This window comes from Equus quagga, chromosome 12 (genome assembly GCF_021613505.1).
Source record: "Equus quagga isolate Etosha38 chromosome 12, UCLA_HA_Equagga_1.0, whole genome shotgun sequence".
NCBI lineage: Eukaryota > Metazoa > Chordata > Mammalia > Perissodactyla > Equidae > Equus > Equus quagga.
In genome coordinates this window covers 109,839,479-109,864,822 of record NC_060278.1, presented here as the reverse complement: position 1 = coordinate 109,864,822, position 25,344 = coordinate 109,839,479, and the positions used below count along the sequence as shown (strand labels likewise).

At 58.8% G+C, this 25,344-nt stretch overlaps 1 protein-coding gene across 1 annotated transcript in view; it reads right to left on the bottom strand.

The window, feature by feature from the left end:
- CDH4 (cadherin 4) overlaps positions 1-25,344 on the bottom strand; it is a 594,249-nt gene that overhangs the window by 14,606 nt on the left and 554,299 nt on the right. Inside the window, exons 8-9 of the mRNA XM_046678081.1 lie at positions 13,346-13,483; positions 2,349-2,534 (exon numbers count right to left, since the gene is read on the bottom strand). Of these exons, the coding sequence (XP_046534037.1) occupies positions 2,349-2,534; positions 13,346-13,483 (324 nt within the window). The remainder of the gene's footprint in view (positions 1-2,348; positions 2,535-13,345; positions 13,484-25,344) is intronic.

Here is a 25,344-nt window from a genome sequence, read left to right as displayed (position 1 = left end):
TGGGAGCCAGAACTTGAAGAACTGCTGGGCTGAAGGGAAAGAGGGGCCAGAGGGGCCGTGACCCCCAACTGACCTGTCCCCTGGTGTTCCTGCCGCCCACCACCCTCCGTCAGGCATCTGGACACAGCTCACTGCAGCCTCAGGCAAGCCCTGTTGCCGCGGAGTGGGGAGCGGAAGAGGCCAATTCCTGGCCTTTGAGCTTCAGAAGCTGGGGACCAAGCACGAGGCAGGAGGAACCTGTGGTCAGTCTGAGCCTGTGGTTTTCTCCCTGGAGGAGACTGCGATTTCACGGCTCAGGGAGGGAGAGGAGAGGGGAAGAGCAGGGAAGAGGCAATGGGGCCTCCTGAGGCAGATGGGGATGGTGACAGATGAGGCTGGGGATCTGAGAGCAGAGGAGCTGTGTGCCCTGACCCAGGTAGAGCCTGGGAGGCAGCGAGTCTCCTGGGGCCCCAGGCCCTGTGTGTCACAGGAGGGTAGAGTTGGGGGGCATGAGGGGGCAGGGAAGGGATCAGGAAGACGTGCTCGAGATGACCGTGGACTTCCTGTGACAGTGACCGAGCTGGGCTTCAGGACAGGGGGACGATGCAGCCAGGATCTGTGACTGAGGGCTGAGCTGACCATAGACATCTCTGCAGCAGCCCAGGGACCCTGTCCTCCCCCTACACGAGTGCCACGTCGGCCCTTCATGGGCAGTGTATCAGCCTCCAACACAGACACCACTGTGGGAAAGGGATGCAGAGGTGGTCCCAATCTGGGAGTGACCAGCACCTGGGGACACGGGGGCTAGAAGCAGAAGCTAACATGTTTTAGAGAAGGAAAGTGATGCTGCATGTTGCTGGGTCTGTGGCTCCTGCGTGTCCCCGCTGTGAGAACATCTCGGAAGTTCCTCCTGACATCCCCTCTGCAGACTACAAACTCCCGCAGGGCCGGGGCAGTGATGGGGTCGGGTCTGCAGTGTACGTACACAGTGCGGCACCTGATGCTTTTAAGGGACTCAGGGACCCTGTGTGGAATTGAAATGACCTTCTTCATGCACTGGGGAACCAGCTGGGAAGAACCACCCGTCCATGGCAACAGCAATGGCGATGACAGTGACAATGATGACGAGGACGACAGCAGCTAATTCTATCCACTGAGCCCTTACTGTGCCAGGTGCTATACCAAATCTTTTATATCTGAGATCTATTTCAATGTTAGCAATAAACCTGGGTGTTGGCCCCACAATTATCCTCATCTTACATATGAGGAAACTGAGGCACAGAGAGGATGACTGGTCCGTGCCAGGGGTAAGTGAGCAAAGAGCGAGCATGGGAGTTCAAGAACAGATGCCCCCAAGGCACCGGACCTGCCCTGTGGCTGGGCCGCTGTGTCCCTAACTGCCACTCTACCCTCCCACGCCCCCGCCTCTCCCCAGCCCCCCCAGCCACCCCCCTCTGAAGGAGAATGTCTGAAAGGATGGTGTCTCTATCAAAGAATGCAAAACCAACTTGAAAATGCTTTCTAAGATGAAACATCCTGCCGTAAACAGACTTTAAATTGAAATTCTAGAGAAAAGCCTCATGTGCAATAAAATCAAAAATGAAAGAAGGATGGGGAAAGTGTGGTGCTAACTGCTGAATTCTGCCTGGGACACAGTGATGACTCAATGAGGACAGCGCAGCTGTGTGCGCTCCCACCCTGAAGAGTTTTAAGATTTATTTAAAAATTTACATACAGTTCAATCCACTGGTGAGTTCTGACAAGTGTGGGGAGCCGTGTGTCCACCACAAGAAGATACGGAAGAGTCGACCCCCCACATCCTCTCGTGCTGCCCCTCTGAAACCAACCCCTCACATCCCCAGCACATTTCTTGAGGTTCGTCTATCATCTTGATGCCAAAACCTAGATAAAGACAGTGTGGGAGGGGAAAAGTATAGGCTCTAAATTGCTCAGAAAAATACATGAAAAAATCTTTTGATGTTAGCAATGCAAGTCCTGCAGTGCTGCTCACTAATCCTCCTGATTAAGTTGGATTTGTCTCAGGAATGCAAGGATGGTTTAACTTCAGAAAGCCTCTTAATGGAATTCACCACTAATAGATTAAGGGGAAAATGCCCTTCAGGGAGGGGATGGGAGAGTCGTCTTTTAGTGGCGGTGCAGGTCAGGTCTGCCGAGCCCCTGGAGGTCACATGACTAGGTCCTTGTGAAGCCTGCTTCTGCCACCAGCGGATTGGGTATAGTCCTTTTTGCCCTTGGATGCTAGGGGTGGCATGCACTTCACCTAAGTACTGTTTCTGTGATATTTGTTCCAGGGTACATGGCAGGGGGCAGGACTCAGGATGCTGTCAGGAGGCGAGGAGAGCACCCACCTTCACCACGGTGACCATGCCCTCATTGGTGACAGGGTCCGTGCGGATGCTGAAGTGCCCCGAGGGGTCCCCGCTGATGATACGGTAGACGGCGTTCCAGTTTGGCGAGTGGGGCTGATCTCGGTCCATCACAGTGAGGTTTGCGACCACCGTTTCCACCCGGTTTTCGGGGACTTCCCCTGCATACTGCAGAGCGTAAGGAAAGAGGATGTTACAAACCCATGTGAAGCCTGGAGGGGTCGGGAGAGGTTCTCCATCAGCCTGGGGGAGGTGCCTCTGCCTCCCGCTCATCCCAGACACAGTGATCCCCGTGGCCGGGCCCTTCTCCTGCTCATGGTGGCGAGGTGGCATGTCAAGAGGGCTCTGCTTCCTTCAGCTGAGGCCCAGCAAGCCCCACGGCTCATACCTGCATACATCCACCTCCAGATGAAGCCTCAGCTGCCCCCCAGTACACACACGAGCGTGCACCAGCCCTTCTCCTGAATCCCCTTCGAGCCTTTCCCACATGCAGCAGAGAGCCGAGACATACAGGCGGCCACAGGGACGAGCTTGCACATGGGGCATAAACAGCAGTGGAGCGGCAACGGCAAAGGGCTTCCTCGGGAGGGTCTGTCTGGGCTCCTGCCATCCGGGTGGTCCCTGACCCAGGCTTGGGGCTTGGGGTCAGCAGCTGCAGGCACGCAGGTGACCAGACACGAAGCGTCAGCCCTTTTTCCTGCCACAGCACAGTGAGGGCTGCAAGCCAGCCCCACCGGTAGGTGTGGTGCCCACGGCAGCGATGGTGTGAGTGGGGAGGGCCACTGCGCGTTGGTGTTGGGCTGGTGAGAGGAATCGGAGTACCTCCCACCCGGTGAGAACCGCTGCTCAGGCCTGGCTTCGCGGGCATGCAGCCTGGGCCGCTGCCCTGCACGCTCACAGGGCCTGAGCTCCGTTTAACGCTCTGCTGTCGCCGTCTCAAATCCTTACTAACTTGTGAACAAGGGCCCACACTGAACACCGTGCCCTGCACAGTCCACGGTCAGTCCTGGCGCTGTGTCATGTGCTTTTCAGCCCCCAAACGTGGAGGCAAAGTGTGGACGAGGATCTGGGGGTGTCTGGTTGTGTTCACACCAGCACAGCTCAGCTATGATTACTGATGGCCGCTGTGTGCCAGGCGCTGGGCCAGGCACCGCGGTGCAGGATGTCACGTGTTCCTCAGGATAACCCTGCTCTTACCCCATCGTATAGATGAAGACATTGAAGCACGAGAGGGTGAGACCTTGGTTGCCACAAAGGGAGGGGCCCAGAGCGTCAGTCCTAAGAGTTGAGCCCCAAGTGCTGGGCTTGGTGTCAGGCCACACGAGAGCCAGTCAGGGGCACAGAAGGGGAAGGAAGGGATCCAGAGACAGGCTTGGCAGGCGTCCCAGGCAGCTGGACCCAGCCCCTCATCCTCGTGGGCCTCTCGCACCTGCCTGATTTCAGCCAGAAGCAGGTTTCGTGGACGTGTCTGGAGGGGCCAAGCCAGGCCCGGGGGGAGAGGCGCCCTTAGCATAGGGAGGCAGTGGGCCAGGTCCTTCTTGTTGAGCCATCCTCCCCCTTCCCCCTGGGCCGGAGACTCAGCGGGGATCAAGGTGGACAGGCCCCTGCCCTCCAGGACCTGACGTTTCTTGTAGGCTACGTATGGGCTGCTGCACTGCACAGCATTGTGTATGGGAGCTGTGCCCGCCGGGGCCCGGAGATCCACAGTGGGTGTTTCAGGGAGGGGCCTGCTGGCAGTGAGGACAAGGAGGAGCCATGCCTGACAGGGCTCCTGCGGTCCTCGGGGAGGGAGAGAGAACAGTCCTGCCAAGGCTGTGGGCAGGGCGGGGCCCGGGGTAGCCAGGACTCAGGCAGAGGACCACGGGGAGGGGGCATCTGGAGGGGACTCTGCTGAGGCCTGGCCACGAGGTCGATGGTGTGCAAGGGAGGGTTGGACCTGGCGGGAGGAGGCAGGCTGTCCTGGGAGGCACCGGGCTGTGTGTGTGTGGAGTGACCCAGTCCTGGGGTGACTTTATCCTTGGGAGCTCCTGGAGGAACAGGTGTGTGGGGTGAGAGCCCCGGCCTGTAACGGTCCTCAGGAGGTGGGAACCAGGCTGAGGCGGTGGGGGGAGGGCTGGGGGAGTGGGGGCCATTGCCAGACTCCCAAGTTGTCCGCAAGACGGCCTGGAGGAGGCAGGAAGGTGCTCGCACAGTGCCTGCCCCACCAGGGCGAGAGAGGCGGGCGGGTGGCCATCTGCACTAGCCTGCAGGGGACTCGAGGACCATGGACCCCCGCCCTCCCAGGGGCCTAAGTCTGCTAGACGTGCTGTGAGCCGAGCCGGCAGGGCCGGGCCCTGGCACGAATGGCATTCCAGTGCTCTTGGAGACACGTCTCCGGCCGGCGGACCCCTGCCCAGGCTTTCCCAGCAGCACCCGGACTTGGGTGTTTGCTGCCTCGCCCAGGGTCACTTCCTCCCCTGGGACATCACTATGTCCTCAAAGCAGCCTACCCAGAGTGGCCCGAGACTCTGGCAGGGTCCCTTCACCTCCGGGGTGCAAGGCTGTCACGGGCTCTGGCCTAATTCCACTGCCACCAGCAACTGTGTCACCATGGGCTGAAGGAATCGGTTTTGTCACTGCAAAATGGGGCCCAGCGCTTCACCTAACGGTCAGGGATGGAAGGGAATGCAGCCGAATGCCGCACGTGTCCGGGCCTCTGTGAAGGGGCCACTGGGCCCGGAGTGGCTTCCCGGCTGCAGCAGGAGGGACCAGCCGGCCCAGGGCCCAGCTCGCCGAGAGCAGGCAGGTACAGCGGAGTTCCTGCCCAGCGAGCCCATCCCTGAGGGCTCGGCTCTGGCTCGGCCCTGGGCAGCCGTGTGACCTCTGGGAGGTTCCTCAGCCCCTCTGAGCCCATTTCCTGCACTGGAAACCCGGGCCAGGGCACTTGCTGCCTACCTCCCAGGACGGCGGGAGGAGCCGGCCAGCAGGGTGAGAGGTCTCTGCAAACCCTTTAGGAATTCCGAGGGAGGGACGGCCGGGGACGTGTCCTGGGGCCGTGGCACCTGGGCTTTCTTTAGCTGCTTGGTGGGAATGAAGGGCTAGCGCAGGAGCTGGCAAGCTACAGGGTCAAGTTCAGCCCGCAGCCTGTTTTTGTCATTAAAGTGTGATTGGCACACAGCCACACCCCTTCATTTGCATATTTTCTGTGGCCAAGTTGAGTAGTTGCGACAGAGAATGTGTGGTCCCCAAAGTGGAAAATATTCACTATATGCCCTTTATAGGAAAAGGTTGCAGATCCCTGCTTTGGACCCCTGAGTCCCCATCTCAATGATTCAGAAATGGGCACATGGCCTATGGCAGCCAATCGGGGCTCAGTTCTGGTGCCTCTGTCTCTGGCCCCAGTACTGTAACCATATGAGCCTGACGGTGTTGGGCTGGGGTGGAGGCTGCCATCTGCAGCCTGAGAACGAAGCCAGCCCAGAGGAAGCCTGGCTCAGGGGAGGGTCCTAGTGACTGTTGGAGCCTGGATCCAGCCATGCCTGAAGTTAGATTCTGGGTTTTCCAGCTTCTGTGAGATGAAGAATTCCCTTTCTGTTTAAGTTGCCAGGGTCAGTGTAGTGGACATTGGTTAGCTTGCCTGGTTGTCCAGTACCTTCTGAATTCCCTTCTTTATTTTCCAGAAACTTGTTTTCTCAGCCTCCTCTATAGCCATGACCTGGTCAGGTGACCTAGGACCTGCCAGTCAGATGCACCTGTGGGACTGTGATTCAGAGGCGAGGCAGGGGGGCCTTGCACTTTGGTGGCAGAAGGCGAGAGGCTATAGCCCTTTTGGTGCTGGAGGCGGGAGCAGACGTCCCTGTGCCCGGTGGTGGCAAGAGGACGGAGTGCTCCTGGCAGAGCCTCTGTGCCTGACGCACCTGCCCCCAGAGATCGTGGCCACTCGCACGCTGTGGCAGCTTCCCTGCTGCTTAAGTGGCTGGGGGCAGGGGACGGTTCTGGGGTGTCCCCCAAGAGCCCTGAGTTTTACATGCACCTTCCGAGGGGGCACCACGTCCGGCGAGGGCCCCAGTGGGCGCCTCCACGCACTCGGCTCCGGTCCTCCCGAGTGGGGTTTCTATCCTGAGAATCGCAGGCCTGAGGTTGCACAGCCCAGGGAGAGCTGGGCGGCCCCGGGGCCGACTGCTGCCAGACTTCTGGGTGGAGCTTATTCCAAGAGTCTATTTTAATTCAAGCAAGTTTAATAAAGGTTCCCAAAGAAGGGCCTTAAGCTGATAAATCTCGTTTAGGATTTTCTTATTACCCTTCCCCAGCCATAATGAGTTTTTAATTCAATTTTTTCAGGTTTTCAGGCCCAGGAAAAGCCTCTCCATGCCCCATGGGATGCCAAGGCGGGTATTTGGGAAAGGAGGAATTTTACGAGCATTGGAAGGGAATTTCTCGCCTCGACTGTAACGCAGAATCCAAATGTGCCCCCACCCCGGGAGGCAGGGCCGACTCATCTTTGTGTGTGGGCCTTCTAGAACAATCCCAGCTCTGCGGCAGAAATCCGCATGGCTCCTGGGGGAGGGTTCCATTAGCATAAGGGAGGATCTGGTGACAATGGGAAGACCCCTCAGCCAGGCTGAGGACTGAGATGTCAGAGCCACCACACGCAAGATCCTCAAGGCACCTATGCCCTGCAGATGCCCTGACCCCGAGGGGGTGATTTGTCTCTGTCCTGAGGACTTGCAACCATCGCTGGTCCTAAGGAGGCTCAGGTATTGATGAGGGCGTCTAAGTGGGAGGGGAGCGCCCCCAGCCCCGTCCTCCCCCGAGCTGGAAACTCAGGGACCCCTCACTGTAATTAGCGGAGCTGGAGAGCTGGCCCTGTAGGCCCGTGCCCAGCCAGGATGTCTCCCAGAGGATGTCCTCCATCTCTGAGGACAGCCAGGGGTGAGGGGGTGACCCTGGCCGGGCCAGTCTCCTCTGAGCCTACGTTTCCACCTCAAAGTGCCTTTGTGAGAGAAAATTAACGCACAAGAAAGTGCTCCTTGTAATGCCAGCTCATGAGAAAGGACCCAACCATCTAGTTAAAAAACAACTTGAAACCCCCTTGCCCCAGCTTTTTGGTTCATAGACCAGGTTTGTTCACGCCCTTTCCCAAAGGCGAGGTTTACGGGTCCTGTTCCCGCGGAGCCGTCCGCAGTCTCTAGCTGCTTCTTCCTGTCCAGATGTTGCTCACGGTCGTCATTATTAATGCACAGCGGAGCAACAACAGCGCGTTTGCGGGGTCTCCCCGTGGGCCAGGTATCTGCTGAGGGACTGGCATGCAGGAATGCACCCACCAGGCAGGACTGGGGCCCATCTTCCAGGTGAGGAAGCTCGAGGAGCGCTGAGTGTGGAGTGGCCGGCTGAACGACTGACAGCCTTGCTGGGCAGCAAGGGGACCACGTGCGTGGAGTGGGGGAAGGGAAAAATCACTTTTAATTAACATTTACACATGGGAACTGGATCATGCAAACCCTCTTGCATCTCTTCAGCTCCTGCTGATTGTTCTTGATTAAGCTCGATAAAAATAGCTGGGCTGTGTTTGGGGGTGTGGCCCGTCCTCGGCCCTGCCCACTCCCACTGTGACAAGCAGTGTCCTGGGGCCCAGTCTCCGGGACGTTAGCACTTGGAGGGAGGGATCGAGCACCCTCCCTGCCTGGAACGCAACCCCACCCATCTCCCACCCATCGCCTACCCTCACCCGTCACCCCAAGGTCTGACTAATGAGGCTGGGCTTCTGAATGCTCTCTTGGGATGTCAGGATCGGAGGCGCCGCTGAAGCTGGAGAGAAGTACCCAGCCATTATCCTCTCTTCACAGGATGCCATCCGGCCCAGGGTTCGTAGGTTCAGATCCCAAGGGCAGACCTGGCACCACTTGTCCAGCCACACTGTGGCGGTGCCCACATCAAATAGAGGAAGATTGGCACAGATGTTAGCTCAGGGACCATCTTCCTCAAGCAAAAAGAGGAAGATTGGCAACAGATGTTTGCTTGGGGCCAATCTTCCTCACCAAGAAAAAAAAAGCCATCCCTCTGTCTCCTTGTACTGCACTCAGGGCCTGGGGACTGCCTGAGGCTCGCTGGAGCTGAGGACAGGCCGTGGCCCATCTCTGGGAGGAAGCATTAGTTTGTGCTCTGACAGTTTGAAAGCCCGGACAATTGTCTTTCTGATGAATAGTCTCCGGAGGGGCAGACACAGGTGTCCCAGGGAGCCAGGCTGTACCTACCTTCCCCATCTGGGTGCGGAGGTGGGAATTCTCCCCTGGAACCTGCTCCAGGTCACCTTCTCAGGTCAAATGTAAATTCTGCCCCCGTTTCAGTGTCATCCCTGGGCTGCCCATTTTTGAGAGGTGTCCGCAGATCAAGGGACATCGTGTCGATGACTTTCCATCCCTGTCTGGATGCCCAGCACAGAGAGGCAGAAACACCTGCTTCACACCATCAGGAAGGTTTTCGTCCCTGCCTCATTCCCTCCTTCCCATCACTTCCTCAAGGGCTGTCCCGGGACCCGGCGTTTCCGGGGGACCAGCCGGCGTGTTTTCAGGGTGGCTGACGTGCAGAGGGCAGAAGATCAGGCTAGGAGCAGACAGTGCAGGAAGAGCCACCCGGGAAAGGCTGTCAAAGCTGAGCCATCTCAGGGCAGCGGACACACAGTCCCCCCTGCGGACCTGCCCATGGGTGCTCAGGAGTTGGGGGCAGCCTCGGGGACCCTCTCGGGAGAGGCGAAGGGCGAGGAGGCTGGGCATTGGCGGGTGCAGAGGACACGGCCTGGGGCAGGGGAGGATGCTCCATCTCTCATGGGGACAGAAGACACACTTGGGGTCTGGAAGGATGGGGTGTGGGACTGAGTGAGGCCCGAGGAAGCAGGAGATGTGGGTTCGGCTCTGCGTCACTGTGTGGCCTTGGGTGGCCCGGAGTCAGCCCTCTGGGCCTTGGCCGTCTCTGGTGGAAAAGGCGCGGCGACCGCTTGAGGACTACTGCGGCAGGCCAGCGACCCCCGAGGAAACACGCTGGGCAGCGGTAGACGTGCGGCGTCAGGCAGCTGACTGCACGCAGGCGTGTCGGCAGGGGGAGCGGCACGGTCGGCCGCTCTGCTTCCCATTCCCAGTCCGGCAACTTTTCTGCGAGCTTGAAAGTATTTCTAAATAGCATTGAAAAAAATCCCAAGGCTGTTCAGAATCCACAGACCTGGAAAGGTCTCCAGGGCGTTTCGTGAGCGGAAGAAACAGAAACGAAGGCCCGCCCGGGGCAGAGCAAGGCTCTTCTCCAGGGACGTCGTTTCATACCTTTCACTTGCTGTCCCATGTGTGCAAATCAGCTGACCAAAAATGCAAATTGATTTTCAAGAAGGAGAAAAGGATTAAATAAGGTAGGGGATGCGAGGAAAGTTTGTTCACGAAAGGTCCAAAACACCCGGGCTGAGACCCGAGAGCCGCCGAGGGCGGAGTCGCTCCGGCTGCACCTTGACAGCAGCACAGGTGGCTCCCAAGGCCGCCGGGTGGGAAGAAAGCAGCCAGACCCCCGAGGGTGGCGGGTTCTCTGCAACTTCGTCTATACCACCTACTGCAACAGGCGAAGCTCACCTCGGCTGATGGACCTCAGCTGACGGACCTCGGCCCAGGGCTGCCTCGGGGACGGCGCACGAGGTTGCTGCTGGCTGGTGGAAAGGTTTCACTGAAGGTGTACGCACATCGCCCCTCAGTCCACTGAGCAGATCCTCCGTCTGACTAGAGGCAGGAGGACCCGCAGGACCTGGGTGCCCGCGTTCTGGAGTTGATGGAATGTGCCTACTTTATTATTTTTTTTAAAGATTTTATTTTTTCCTTTTTCTCCCCAAAGCCCCGCGGTACATAGTTGTATATTCTTCGTTGTGGGTCCTTCTAGTTGTGGCATGTGGGACGCTGCCTCAGCATGGTTTGATGAGCAGTGCCATGGCCGCGCCCAGGATTCGAACCAACGAAACACTGTGCCGCCTGCAGTGGAGCGCGCGAACTTAACCACATGGCCACGGGGCCGGCCCCAGAATGTGCCTACTTTAGTTCCTGGGAAATTAGCAGCTGGCCGTCTTGAAGGTAAAAGATGGATTCCGCCCATTTGGGGGTGGGAGGGTGGACGAGGGTTCCGATCTGCCTTATGAGGGAGCCCACTTGCTCTTCACCCCTCACTGCAGCCACGGGCATCTGTGGGATGGCCCGCCCTCCCCATCTAGGGATGGGGAAACTGAGGCTTGGACCAGGATCAGGAGGCGGGTTGGGGCTCTGGGCATCTCGCTCTAGTCTCTGGGGGCTCCTGCCGAGTCCCGCCTTCCTGCAATGCCTCCTTCCGCATTCCGCTGGCATGCTTCTAACCAAACCCAGCGGTGACCACAGCCAACCAGAAGGGCTGGGCTGAGCCCCTGACCCTGGGGTCACCACCGTGCCTCATGCCCGGAAGCGAATCCTTTGCTCCTATCAGGGACAATCAGCCTGGCTTCCTTCTGCCCTGGTTTCCATGATGACCACTGTGATCCAGATACTGTTTGCTGGGGCAACCTGGGACCCTAGAGGTCAGGAGTGCTGATGCTGCTACCATGCCCGACACCTAGAATTCAGCAGGCTGGCACCAGGACAAGAGTGTGTCCCCGGGAACGGTATCCTTGTGCCTGGGCACCTGTCCAGGACCATCTGAGACCCCTGACCCAGCAGATGGGTTCTGAGCAGTGTGAGCTACCCACTCGCAGCCCCACGACTGCCACAGATGATGCCAGATGCCTGGCTTGGTACTGGCCCAGCTCCTCACCACGCGGTTACCTGCTCTGCAGAATGGGGGTTAGATGGTGCCCACCTGAGAGCACTGCGGTGAGGGATGAGCTAGCCCAGGTCATGCACCAGACAGGTCATGTCCTAGACAGCCGGGTGTTCCTGTCATCATCACAGAAGGTGATGCCCACACGGTGGAAGGCAGAAGGACAGCTGAGTCTGCTGGGCCAGGTGTGGGGGAGACCCTGCTGGGGTCTTCCGGCTTGGGCATCGGTATTCTCCCAGGGTCCCCAGGATGCTGCTGCCCTTATGTCCAAACTCCCGGGACACTGGCCCTGAGCCTGTCCTGCCATTGCCCGCTGACTGAGGACAGCAAATAGAAACAGAAGCCACCCCACCCCTCACTGGTGGGCAGGGGCCTGAGCTGCTCTCTCTGTGTGCAGGTCGCCATCTCCCCACTAGATGGTGCTGTGTCCTCACGGCTAAGGCCGTCGCGCCGCTTCTGGGTACTGCTCCCCCCTGCCCACCACCTGCCTGGTCCAGCAGGGCTGGGCCCTGAGCCTGGGACTCTGGGACGTGGGACACAGAGTGCAGGGACACGGGACACAGGGAGGCGGGGGCACAGGGAAGCAGGATGCATGGATACAGGATTTGGGGACTCAGTGATTCGGGGATGCTCGATGCCGTGGTGGGGCTCGTCTCGAGGGACTCAGGCCCATGAGATGGCTTCACAGCAAGCTGACCGGCCCACTGTGAGAAGAGGGGCCTCCTCGCTGTCCCTCTACCTCCCTTCCTCCCTCCCCTCCCTCTGTCCCCCATCCTTTGCTGCAGAAGGAGAGTACTGCTTCTGGGGTCCAATCCCAGCTGCTCCCACTTACGGGCTGGGCTGTGTGGCTTTGGGCAGGTGACTTAACCTCTCTGAGCCTGGCTTCCTCTTCCATAACTGGGTCCTGACCCTCAGGGGTTGGTGGGGGTGAGAGGCTGACTGGGAGGCCCTGGCCAGTGCCTGGTGGGGAGGGCTTACAGTGGGGTGTGGGCTCTAGTTATTATTGTTACTGTTATTGCTACTGCACCCTCATCCGCTCAGCCCTCTGGGAGAGGGGGTGGCTCCGAGAAGGCGACCCGGAGATCCTGGGGGGCCTCCACCTCCTAGCACTGCTCTGGGAGCCCTCGCTGACCCTCTCCTCTGCCTCCTGCTGAATTTCTGGATGGGCACCCGTGGGGTGGGCACATGTCCCCGTCATGTCAGCAACCCCTTCGGGGGACCCAAAAAGACAGCTTGGGGATGCAGTGCTGCTCGACAAGGACCTGGGGAGTCATCAGGGGAGGGTGTTGGCTGGTGATCAGGGACAGAGCAGAGGCCGGCCCCCTGAAGACTGCACAGAGGGGATCACCAAATGTGCTGGGCACTGGGTGAGCCCTGACGATTTCACAGGAAGAGGCCGCTGGGCAGCGCAGCTCCGTTGGAGTCCAGAGGCAACGAGAGCCGCGTGACCCGTGGCTCTCTGATCCCACAGTCTGCCGCGGGGACGCTCCCTGCCTGAGGGCAGTTTGTCTCACTGTGACTCTTGGGCTCCGGGCCCACCACGGACCTCCAGTCACATTCTGTGAGCGAATGTGTGGATGTCCACCAAGAGCGCTTGATCACTTAGGTCCCCAGCAGCCTGGTGCGGGGCTGGTCACCCCCGCTGGCCGTGCCTGATGGGGAAGAATGCAGAGTGTGTCCCCACACCTGAGTTTCCCTTTATGCTGACTGTGGGCGTGGAGGGCCAAGTAGGTTTCTCGTGCAGGCTCCTGCCGGGTCGCTGGCTCAGGCCCCATCTGGGCATCCCCCAGCAGGTCCACTGCACACACAGCCACACACAAGCCTCCCAAAGAGGCCGAAACCTCCGCCTCTTGCCAGAGCCCAAACACCCCCGGTCAACTCTGGATTCAGAGTGCCCAGCTCGCTTTGTCTTGGGAGTTTCATAAGGCGTCAACCATCACTCAATATCAGGGTGTCTCTGTGCTGGAGTGGAGAACCCCCCAAGCAGGCCAGGTCCTTGGCGGAGCCTCTGGCCTCGGCTACTGCAAACGCCTTGAGTGGTGCCACTCCTGCCTCAGCCTCCTGCTGCCCGGGGCCTCTTACACCCGTACTGTCCAGCGCCTTCTAGCAGATGGCAGCAGAGGGAGAAGCAACAGAGCGTCAGGGTCACGGTGCACACTGTGCCTCAGCCCAGGGTGCGAGGTACTCACCGTGCTCGCGGTGAATTCTGGCGGGTTGTCGTTCACGTCTGTCACCGTGACGATGGCTGTGGCTGTGTTTGAGAGGCCGTAGTTAAGGTTTCCTTCCATGTCCGTGGCCTGAATGATGACTGTGTACTGCTGAACTTTCTAGAAGGGAATGAGTTGGGAAAGAACACTGATCAGTTTGGGTTTTAGTTTACAGGCAGTTTATCATCAGGAAATACATTTCCCGGGATGGAGTTAGCGGCAGCCGGGTCCCGTTCCTGCCGGTGCTGCGCTGGCCGCAGGGCTCTCTGATGACCTGGCGGAAGCACGTTCTCTGTCATGTGCTGTGGGTGACACACGGCACGAAGAGGTCTGGCCACATTTTCATCTTGGTGGCCCTGGCTTCAGTATAGACGGTATTTGGTGCCAAGTCAGACAGGAGGAGAACGGGGGCCCCGCAGAGCGTGGGGCTGTGTTAGTTTGGAAAACTGGGGATGGACGTTTTGCAAAGGGAGGGACAATCCCACAGACATGTGCTGGAGGGACCTCATTGCTTTAGCATCTTCAGCGTCCAGCTCAATGGCAGCTCAGAAGTTTGGACAGGAGAAGGAAAGACAAGCCCTTCTCTGCTCTCCTGGCAGGTGCACAGGTCCGGGTGCACTTTCTGTTCGAGCAGAGTCCGGAGGGAGCCGTTAGCATTCAAGTGTGAGTTTTAAAAGGCAAATAAAGCTTGATGGAAAGAGTGAATTTGCTAGGCATTGACGGAGTCTCTTAGCCCGTCTCCACCTGGCCCTTGCCGGGAGTCCACCAGTCCAGAAATCCCCAAGTCAGCAGAGGTGGCCTTTTCCACACCCCTATTCTGACAGAGGTCACAGGAGCTTCCAGTGTGACAGGTGAGGAGGAGCCTGGTTGCAGCTTTGCTGGGACCACAGCCCACCTCTCACTGGCACCATTAGGGAGGGAGGATGCTGGGGTCAAGGCAGAAAGGGACCCTAGAAAATGCCTTCCAAGTGATGAACTATACTAAGTCCTGCTCCTCCAAGAGGTTAAAGGAAAAGACCAGTTTCTAGCCATGTGAGTCAGTGAAATGGGCTCAAGTTCCATAAACTGGCTCCATAAAGAATTATAAACAACAGATGTGTCACCAAACTGTCTCTCTTTTTCCATTCATCCATTCATTCCTCTCTCCTTCCCTTCCTCCTTCCAGTCACTCACCCGTCCACTCATCTATCCACCTATCTATTCATCCATCCACCCATCCATGATCCATCCATCCTTCTATCCACCCACCCTCCCATCCATCCATCCACCCATCCATCCCCATCCATCCATCCATCCATCCCCATCCATCCATCCATCCATCCATCCATCCATCCCCATCCATCCATCCATCCATCCATCCTCCATCCATCCATCATCCATCCATCCATCCATCTATCCATCATCCATCCATCCATCATCCATCCATCCATCATCCATCCATCTACCCATCCATCCATCCATCCATCCATCACTTCTCTATTCCTTCCTCCTTCCCTCCCAGACCAGCCAGGTTCAAACCGACCTGGCAGGTGATGACAGATGCATGAATGAGCCCAGCCAAGGCCGAAGAGTTTTCCAGCTGAGCCCAGCCCAAATTGACAAGCTGTGGAATTGAGAGCTAAATAAATGGAAATAAATGGATGTTGTTTTAGGCTGCTAAGTTTCGGGATGTTTTCAAATGCAGCAGAAGCTGCACCCAAATCCAAAAATCCGTACCATGGCCCACAAGGCTCCGTGTGCCTGGCTGCTGACCACCTCTCCAGCCTCTTCTTGAATCAGGCCCCCTACTCCCTCCATACAACCTCCCTCAGCTCCTTAGACTTCCCACACGGCCTCCCACCATGGGACTTTGCACATGCCCTTCCCTCTGGGGAATGATTTTCCTTCTCCTTTAGTTAGAGCCTACTTTTCTTTCAGGTCTTTCCTCAAATGTCCCTTTCTCCTGGAATTCTCCCTGACCCTCTGGACAAGCCAGGGCCCCCATTACCTGCCCTTAGACTGGCCTACTTGGCATCCATGGCTTGTGCAGAGAAGAGTGGGTGGTTGAGGTCAGGGGGCATGGGGGAGGTTGGAGGGGACAGACATGAGGAGGGAAACACGGCACCTCCCTGGGCTGGGAAGCCTTCCCTGCTCTCTGTTTCAGTGACTGGAGTGACTGCTGTGAAGTCAGCTGAGCATGTGGCCCTGCCCCATCTCACAGATGTGGACACTGAGTCCAGCGAGGGCTGGCAGTCGTATGGTCTCCCCAGTGCCACACAGCAAACCAGGAGCAGGTGGGGGTGCCGCTGGGCTTCCTGATGTGGGCGTTGCTTTCAGGCCTCGATGTCGTCCACTCGTTGTTAGTGAGGACACCTAGCAGGGCTCTTTCTGAGTGTGGGATGGACAGGATGCAAAGACATGGCCAGCGCCATGCTTAACTGGCTACCCTGACGGCAGCACGGCCCGGATCCCCTTCCTCTGTGCGTACAAATGCACGCTCAGGCCTCTGACATCCTTGTCCACGCAAAGGTCCCTCTCAGAGGCTTCTGTGCCTCCAGATCCCAGCAGAGGGAGAACGCCCCTTCCCTCCTGTCCATCACAGGGAGCTGCCAGCCTGAGTCACGGCTCTGCCTCGCCTAGGACACTGTGGCGCCAGGCTGGGGAAGGGGCCAGCACCAGCAGGGCCAAACCAAATCCAAACCCCAAGTCCCCGGGTGCCTTCTGCTGGGGGTCCTGCCCCAGGAGCCTCACTTCTGTGCCTCGCTCCCCACTTGCACGGGGGCACTGCTCACAGCTGCCGGCCGCCCGCCTCGATGTGGGCCTCGTGGGTCCCCCTCCCCGAGGAAAAGTAGTGGAAGGAAGTCAGATTTTCTGATGAGGCGGGAGGCAGCTTGCTTTGGAAACTTTTTTCATTTCTCACCCAAGTTTCTCTTGCTCTTTACAAATCTGATTTTCTCCTCCCTCCCAGGACTGATGTGGACATCTGAGCTGGAAGGGAACTCTGCAGCCTCTCTCCCACGCTCAGAGGCCCCATCCGCATCTGCGGCCCTCAGCCGACCCCTCTCCCTGCACGCGTCTGCCTGGGCCGATGGATGTTGACTGCTTGCGTGGTTGCCTCCATCCCCACTGTGGCTGGGCAGCAACTTGGGCCCTGTTATGCTCTTGGGAGCATAACTGTGTGCACTGTTAGGCGCACAGTGGGCACTCAATAAGTACTTGCTAAAGGAACGCATGAATGAGGGCAGGTCAGTGCTTGGCAGAGCAAGGTGTCAGGTGGTCCGATGCTTCCAGGATGTGGCTGCGCAGGAACCACACCCACCCCGCTCCCCGGGGCAACTGGTCTCCTCTTCCCACTGTGCAGAGGGAGCCCTGGACTCCAAGACCCTGAGGCCAGGGCAGCGCTGTCACTGTCCTGCTGTGACCTCAGGCCAGTCCCAGCCTCCCTCTTCCTGTGGCAGAATCAGGGAGTCTGCTGAGGCCCCCACCTCTGTGCCCCCCTGCTCTCATTGGCTGGCAAGGATCACAACGGTTCTTCCCCGGAGACAGTGAAGATGAGGGTGATAGGACACACGTGGAGCATGGGGTTAAGTCGCTCCCCCAAATCCGAGTCCACCAGGAACCTTAGACATGGAAATAGGGTCTTTTGCAGATGAAATAAAGGTAAAGATCGGGATGAGACAATTCCGGGTTAGGGTGGGCCTCAAATCCAATGACATGTGTCCTGGTAAGAGAAGATGAGATGAGTCCACAGGACGAGGCCATGTGAGATGCAGGCAGAGACTGGAGTGATGTGGCCACAAGCCTAGGCACCCCAAGGACTGCCAGCCACCCAGGAGCTGGAAGAGGCATGGAACGGGTTCCATGGCCCTCCAGAAGGAACCCACCTGCCAAGGCCTTGGTTTCGGACCCCTAGCCTCTAGAACCGTGAAAGAACACATTTCTATGGTTTGGCGACACACGGTTTGCAGGACTGTGTTAGGGCAGCCCCAGGAACCTAATAAGGCCTTGGGCAGCCCATTCTGGAGCTGCTGGAGGGAAGGAAGGCTTCGTGATGCCCTCTGTCCCCTCACTGGCCTTGCTCAACACAGATGGCAAGATCCTTCTCGGTGAGGCTTCAGCTGTGACCCCGTGGGCCCCGCCATCCTGGCCTTGCCCAGCTGACCGCCTGGTAGGGGGAAGGAGACCAGGGCTGGTGGGCCGGGAAGAAGGCCCTTGGCGGAGCAGACACGGATAAGAGCTGTCAAACCTCGCGCCCCAGGGCCAGCCACCCCTATATGGGGCCAGAGCGGAAAATAGGAGGACACAGGCCGATGGCAGAGGAAGAGATTCAGCGGAGAAGAGAGGAAGAGAAGCGTCAACCCCAGAAACCGCTGTTGTGTGATTGCAGCGTGAATCATTCTCTAAATCTTTCCTACCTCCTCAGTCATCGAGTCACAACTTCTATATGGACCATCCTGGGCTACTGCCCTCAGAAGACGCTGGAGAGAAACAAGCCACCTCAGAGACACAGAGACAGGTGTGTGTCTATGCACATGCACGTGTATCCATGCATGTATACATGCCCACATGTATGCACACGCAGGTATGTGTATAGGTGCAGGCACATATGTGTATCAAAGCATGTACACAAGTGTATGTGTACCTCTCAAGTGTATCCTCTCAGTGTGTGTCACTGTGTATGGGCACACATGTGTATGTATCCATGGATGCATGTGTATGCGTGCATATGTGCGTCCCTGTGTGTATGTGTGTGCACACTTGTGTGTACAAGTGTGTGCAGCTGACACCACGAGAGGGTGTGCCGGCCTTGCTTTTGGGAGCCGGGTGGGGGTGTTTCCTGGCCACAGGTCGGGGCAGAAAGAAAACCCAGCAGGAAGGAAGTGGGTTCAGGCCCCTCCGCTGTGGCTTTCGGTTTACGAAGTATACTTTTCAGACTCTGTAACAGTCACCATTTTCTCCTTCACTGAATCCCTTCTGGAGTGGTATTCAGAGGCCGAGGGAGGGCGGGGGGCACCTGCGCGTACCAGGGAAGGTGGGCATCCCCTGGTGTCCCTGGACACAGACCCCCCGCTTACATAACTGTCCGATCTTTACTTGGCGGGGCAGGCCTGGTGCTGTTCGGGCTTTTGATGTTTCTATTAATCAGCCTGCCTCAGGGCCTTGTTTCTGGCGCTCGAGCATCTCATCGTTCACGAGAGGCCGCGGGAGGGCGCCCTAAGTGTGTGCTTTCAGTGCCGTCCCAGCACCTCCTCCTCGTGACCCACAGAGCACACTCGCTGCAGGAGCACCTGCCCCGCTCAGTGGCCCCTCCTGTCCTCTGACCGGCCTGGGAGCAGGGGTGCAATACCCTCCCCACTTGGCAGTTGATGAAACAGAGGCTTTGGGAGGCCAGATGGCTCTCTCCAGGTCAGGGACTGGTGGGCAGTGTGCCTGGGGCCCTGGGGTCAGAGTCTGGAGTCCCAGAAACCTGCTTCCTGGGCTCTCCTGGGACAAAGGGTGACCCTGGTCTCAGCCCCGGAACCCCGCTCCTTCTCCCCGGGGTGCATGAGGCAGCCTCTGCCTCTGATCTCCAGATCAGTTACCCCAGTGGAGCCAGAAGGAGGAGGCTGGGCAGGGAGTGGGTGGTCCTGCATCTCCGGAGTCTCCTCAACTGAGGGCCAGTAGGTGACAGTGTTCGCTACCGGGGAGCAAACTGAGCAGGTACCCCGCCCCCCCCCCCCCCCCCCCCCCCCGCCCAACCGGCCCACTGCCCAGCGATGTCCCCCCTGCTCCCACCAGGTGCAGGGATCATGGCCAGATGCCCCTGAAGCCAGTCAGTGGCGGCACTGGAGGGAGTCTGTTACAACGTGATTTGGCCGTTTTCAAGTTCAACTGGAGGGAAGAAAACTGCAAGCGGGCCGTCCCTGGGGTTTTCTCTTACCTCCCCGTAGCTCAGCATTTGAATTTTGCAGAACACCCATCAATAATGCAGCTGGCCGGCCTGCCCTAGAAAAGCATCAAAGCTTCCTGCGCTCTCTCCGCGTTACCACCATCCCCACCGTGGGCTGCCAGGACTGCAGCCAGCCGCGCACCCTGGCCCGCATCAGCCCGGTGGCTCGAACCCCGACGTTCCCCGCAGAGCCTAGGCTGCCACCTGGCCAGAGAATGGCGCTGCTTGGGAGGCTGTCTTGGCCACGGCACAGCAAACACGTCTCCCCCAACCCCCACCAGGCCCCCTGCACTGGCCGGCGGTCAGCACGCGGGTGTGAATCAGGGCTGCGAGGCCGGCAGTCCACACTCAGACTCGCAGATCCTCCCGCGTCCCTGCCCCCTGAGTGAGGCTGGGGCGGGGGCACTTCAGGTCTAGGAGGTCCTCCCTGTGCTGGGTCAGCCCTGCTCCCACTGCCACTGTCACTGCTGGAAGCTCCGTCCCCCAGATGCTGAGAGACAGACCAGACCGAGGGCTGGGCCTTCCCCTGTCTGGTTCTCATGTTGCTTGGTGTCCACTCAGCGAGAAGGCGGCTGGAGGACTCACAAGATGGATATGCAGGAGGAGGAGCCACAGGGCCAGCGTCCCGGCTCACTCACGTGGATCGAGCTCCTCTCAAGTGGGGGATGCAGCCGCCGTGGAAAACAGGCTGTGGGTCCTCAAAAGTTCCAGCTATGTATGAGCAGCAATTCCATGCCGGGGCACACACACGAGAGGACCAGAGAAAAGCGCTTAGACAAGTCCTTGTGGCACATTCATGTGGCCCACGGCGGAGTCCCCTGCCGTCAGGGCGTGCGTGTCCCTGTCCTGCATCAGCCTGAGAGGTCCCTGCTCCAGAAAACCCCTTAATCCTCACACAAAGAAGACGCGCATGCCTCGACCAGGCCAGGCCACCGAGCCACACAGGGCTGGCCCTTGGGAGTGGCCAAGGTCCGAGGGCTGGTCTGCAACTGCTAAGTGGACTCAGGAGGCCCAGAGCAGAACCTTCCAGACCCTGAGCCCCACTCGGTGCTGCGTGGTTTGATTTCCCGCCATCCCTCGGAGGCCGCACGGGGTCTGGAGTTCTGCAGCCCTTAGTCTGCCACGCAGTGCGTGTAGAGGCGGGCGCTAGAGGGAAGAAGGCAAAGCGCCCTCCCGTCGGGCTCCTGGCAGCTGGTCTGGGTCTCAACACTGTGCTCAGGCGTGGAAGGGGAGGCCGGAACTGCTGCCGAGTCCTCCCTTGCCCAGGTCCAGCCGAGGAGGGACACCCACTGGCCCCTTCCTCAGTGCTTGTCCCCATGGTCAGAGGAGCTGCTGGCCCAGCGGGCATCTTGCCTGCACACCTCTGGGAAATGCGGCATGTGTGCACACACGTGCAACGTGTGCACACACAGCACAAAGCACATGCATGCACACACACGTGCAAACACACAAACACACGCATGTGTGTGCACACGCGTCAGCTCTCCACCTGGGGGCATTGTTCACAGACTGCAGTCATTTCACGGATGTTTTCCTGTGATGCAGCCCCGAGTGCTCCACCATCACAGCCTCCGTCTCAGTCCGCAGGGCTCTTTCAGAAAGATTGAAATTCCAAGTAGGAAAGCATTAAGTTGGGGACTTAAGTTGGGCTTTAATTGGCAGCTCTTTTTTTTTTTTTTTTATCAGAATGTGAAATAAATGTTTCTCGCAGAACTTGGTGTTAGAGGCACAGTGAATGCAGTAATAATAAAAATATCCTCCTTGCTCCTTCTCAGGCTGACCCCGATTACATGACCGGCCCCCCTCACTGCACGGCCTCCCCTGGGCCTTAGACCCTCTCCCTGCTCCCCGAGGAGCCCCTCCTGTCCCCTCTCCCGGGCCCGAATCTATCCCTCTCCCCCGCTGTCCCCAGGCCGGCTCCCTGGATTCACATCTCAGCTCAACAAACGGAAGACGAAAGGTCCATGGTGGGGAATTTGTAAAATGAGTCTGCAGATCCCAAAGGTGGAAAACCAGGAAGTCATGAAAATGATGTGGGACAGGGCATCTCCTGATGCAACCACGTTCGTGATGTGCCACTCAGTGCCAACAGAGGGTGACACACACCTGTTCACTAGGAGAGCACACGCCCACAGCCAGTGGGACACACAGCGGGTGTCAACCGTGTTCATCTCCCAGTGCTAGGATGGGAGGGCTGTGATTGTCTTCTTTGTGCTTATTTGTGTTTTCTACCATAAATGTGTTGCTTTTGTGATAAGAAAAAACATCAATAGGCATTACCGTAGAAAAAAGGTGTGTCCTAACCCAGGCCCCATTGCACAGAGCGGCTGGACATCCGCAGCTGCAGCCAGGGTGGCCAGGAGTGTGGCTCTGAGGTCCCAGGGGGAGCCCACGCAGGCTTCCTCTTCTAGGACTTCGAAGGAGCTCGTTTTCTAGGAAAACGCATTTCAGAATTTCCCGGGTGGCCTGTCACGAGGCTTCCCATACAGCAAGGGGGAGATATTGGTCTGGCCACCAGAGAGCACTTCCCACCTGAAGCCGAGGAACGAGACTCTACTGGCTAATCCCTGGCGGGGGAACGAAGCTGCGTTCATCATTCGCCGTGGAGCCTTTTCATGTGATGACAACGTGGGATGGAGGATCTTGAAGAAAACAGGAAGGTGTTGGTTGTGCTTCCCTAAAAATCCCATGAGACCATGAGCTAATTTGGTCCCGCCCTTGTTTGGGAAGAAATTTCCAGTTGATGAGGGCGAGCAGCCAACGGTCAGCGAGCACGAGGATGGAGAGACTGGACAGAGTCGCTGATCAACGGAGTGGACGTCGTCGGGGAGGACGTGGAAGTGGGTCTGAGGACAGCGGTGGCACAGGGCTGATTACAGCGCTCCGTGATCAGAGCAGAAACCCACTGTCACCTTCAGAGTGGCACCCGAGTGTCGTGTCATCAGGCCATGAATATTCTAATTAGGAAACGAGGGAGATGACTAGGACTGGCAGGAGGGGCGTCTCCCACGAGGTACACAAGAGACACTTGAACCGCTGTGTCTCATTGAAGTCTCTCCTGACATTTTAATCATGTAGAAAGGCTCGATTTACATAGCACTGCCTAATTAGACACGGTGGCAATTACGCGTGTGGATTTTCCCCCTTCCTGAAGATGCCTTACTCTGCCAGACAGGAAGCTGGTTCTGAGAAGAATGACCTGCAGCGTTTTCCCCCAAAGACATTGCTGTTCCCAGGAGCGGGGGGTCAACATTCTTACAGAGAAAGAAGAAAAAGGCCCTGTCGACGTGGCCTTTCAAGTTTGGCTGGGTGTATGTCCACTTGAAGGCAGACAGTCTGGGTCTCCTGGAGAAATGGCCCTAACCTGTCACCTCCCCGGCAGGCCTAAGCTCTGACCTGGCTCCCAGGGCCCAGCAGAGGCCGCATCACTGGGCTGAGGGGCACTGGGGGGCGCCCAGCGTGGCAGGAGGCCTGCAAGTTGCTCCGGGTCTCCCACACCTGCCAGCTGCTGCTGGTTTTACAAATGCCTGGAAACCAGTGCCGGTGGCCTTGTTTTGTTGTTTGCCACTGAGTGGCCCCGACCAGGGGTGTCCAGCCGTTGACTGTGGACACTGTACACACTTTCCCTGGGAGGCCAGTGGCAGGGGCGGGGCAGCTGGGGACAAGGAGCCCAAACCCAAGCTGGAAACAGTGAATCAGAAGGAGGGACAGGCGCTCCCTCTCCTCGGCAGGCCCCACGGCGTCTTCTAGCAACTTCCGTTTCTTCTATCCGAAGGCAGAGGCGGACCCCGTGGGGAGGAGGAGGACGGCCACCCGCCCCCTCTCCTCGGGCAGCCGAAGCGAAGCAGACAGAGCCAGGAGCCCCATGTCTCCCCGGCCACCTGCCAGGGCACGAAGTTCAGAGGTCGCTGCGACCCCCAGACCACTCCATAAACCGCAGCATTGAGACGGGCCGCACTCACAGTGGCCTCAGCGGGACAGAGGCCTGTCCTCGCCAGCTATGATCCCCACGGGGCAGGGGCTGCTACAGAAGACAGAGGGCCCTCGCCCGGCACTTCCCGCAGCCCCTTCGCTGAGTGAGCGAGATTGCCCAGGGAGAGCGCGTCCTGTTCACGCTGAATCCGCTTCTACAGAGGGAGTGAGTGGCCAGCTCTGTCCCCTGGGGGAAGCCCGTGGACAGCACATGGGAGTCCAGGTTCCAGCTCCAGGAGCCTCAGGGCCCCCGACACTGTCCTCATCCCCAGACACAGCAGCGGAGGCCGTGCAAGGTCTGTCTCTGACACAGCGCAGCCCGGCCATGTGCCAGCCAGAGGGGCCTGGCGTCCCACCCCCAGGGAGTGCCTCGGGGGTCAGTGGGGACATAAGGTCAACAATGCAGTGGGGGTCCTGGCCATCCGACCCCTTGCTGCCCCACAGGTCTTGTTTTTAGTGCCGTTAGTAATGGGGGTGCCTGGCTCACAGCTGGTGCTCAGTGAACACTACCCTCCAGCCCCGTCTTCTCCGTCCACGTCAGCCTGATGTTGAGAAGCCCCTGCTCGCACCCTCCTCCCCACCCCACTGCTCGGCTCCCAGCCCAGGCCCCTCTGGGCCCCGTGGGCCTCCAGCTCAGCCCTCCACACTGCGCCCTCCTCTCAGCCACGTCTGCCCTGAGCCCTGGGGACTGAGCCTTCTCCCAGCCCCCTCTCCTTGTCCCTCATTGGAGCAGAGGACACTGGGCACCCACCAGGCCTCTGGATCACGTGCTTCCTTGTGGGGATGCTGCCTGTGATGGTGGGGGCACGGAGCTGGGAGAGCAGCCCGTGGATGTGACATGAGAGTGTGCCTTTGTCCCCAGGATAGTGTCACCTGCACCCTTGGCGGCCGGGTCTCCTTCCCACCAGCTACTTCAAGGTCATTTGGGGTGTCCTTGGACAGTCTGATCTTCCCAAAGCCCAGACACAGAACCCCCGAGGCACTCAGGACAGCTTCTCTGGTGCTGACTCACACAGTGGGAGGGCGGTTCCCTCTCCAGTGCTGGGCCAGGAGAAAGCTCAGTCTGGAGTTAGGGCATCTTTGTAAAGTGTTAGGAGATGTTAATCTTCCTTTTTGAGATTGAGAGAGACAGAGAGGATGGGAGAGAGGGAGGGAGAAAGGGAGGGAGGGAGGGAGATGGAGAGAGAGAGGAAGGGAGGGAAGAAGAGAGGGAGAGAGGGAGCGGGGGAGGCCTGGGGCTCAGATCTTGGAAAGGCCACTCCTGCAGGCAGAATTTCACACGGCACCCTTTAATCGAGGGACAGCCTGGCGCAGGCTGAGAGAGGGGGCTCAGAGCCACCTGTGTTCAAATCCCAGCTCTGTCCCTTCCTTACTGTGTGGTCCCCTGTCTGCTCCTCACCCCCATCTGCACAGCGCAAAGTACACTCGTTCATTCTGGAGGTCGTACACGGCAGTGAGCAGGGTGGGACCTGCTCTGGGTCTGCTTGTGGGCCAGGAGGGGGCAGGAGGCCAGGGCCCCGGGAAGCTCAGGCAAGAGGGACCAGGTTCCAGCTCCAGGAGCCTCAGGGCCCCCGACACTGTCCTCATCCCCAGACGCAGCAGCGGAGGCCCTGCAAGGTCTGTCTCTGACACAGCGCAGCCCGGCCATGTGCCAGCCAGAGGGGCCTGGCGTCCCACCCACAGGGAGTGCCGCGGGGGTCAGTGGGGACATAAAGTCGACAGTGCAGTCGGGGGTCCTGGCCATCCAACTCCTTGGTCCCCTTGGTCCCTGGACTGGGAGATGGTCCAGCAGTGGGCTGCCCTCACTGGTCTTCAAGTGGCCGGGCCATGGGCCTTCACTCGGGGGAGCAGCCACGTCTGTGAGAGCAGGAGAGGAGCCAAGGGCCGCGCCTCGGAAGGGGGGCTGGGCTTGATCCTTCTCGTGGGGGAACCTGTCCCAAGGAGGCCAGGGGTTGGCCCTCCTGTGGGACAGGCCAGGCCAGTAGGGGAAACCCAAGGGCTGCGTGGGCTCTGAGGTCCTCTTGTCTCCTCCCTGGGCCTGATGCCCAGAGCCCGCAGCCCCCACTGACTGCTTCTGGGGCCTTTCCTATTTTTAGCTACG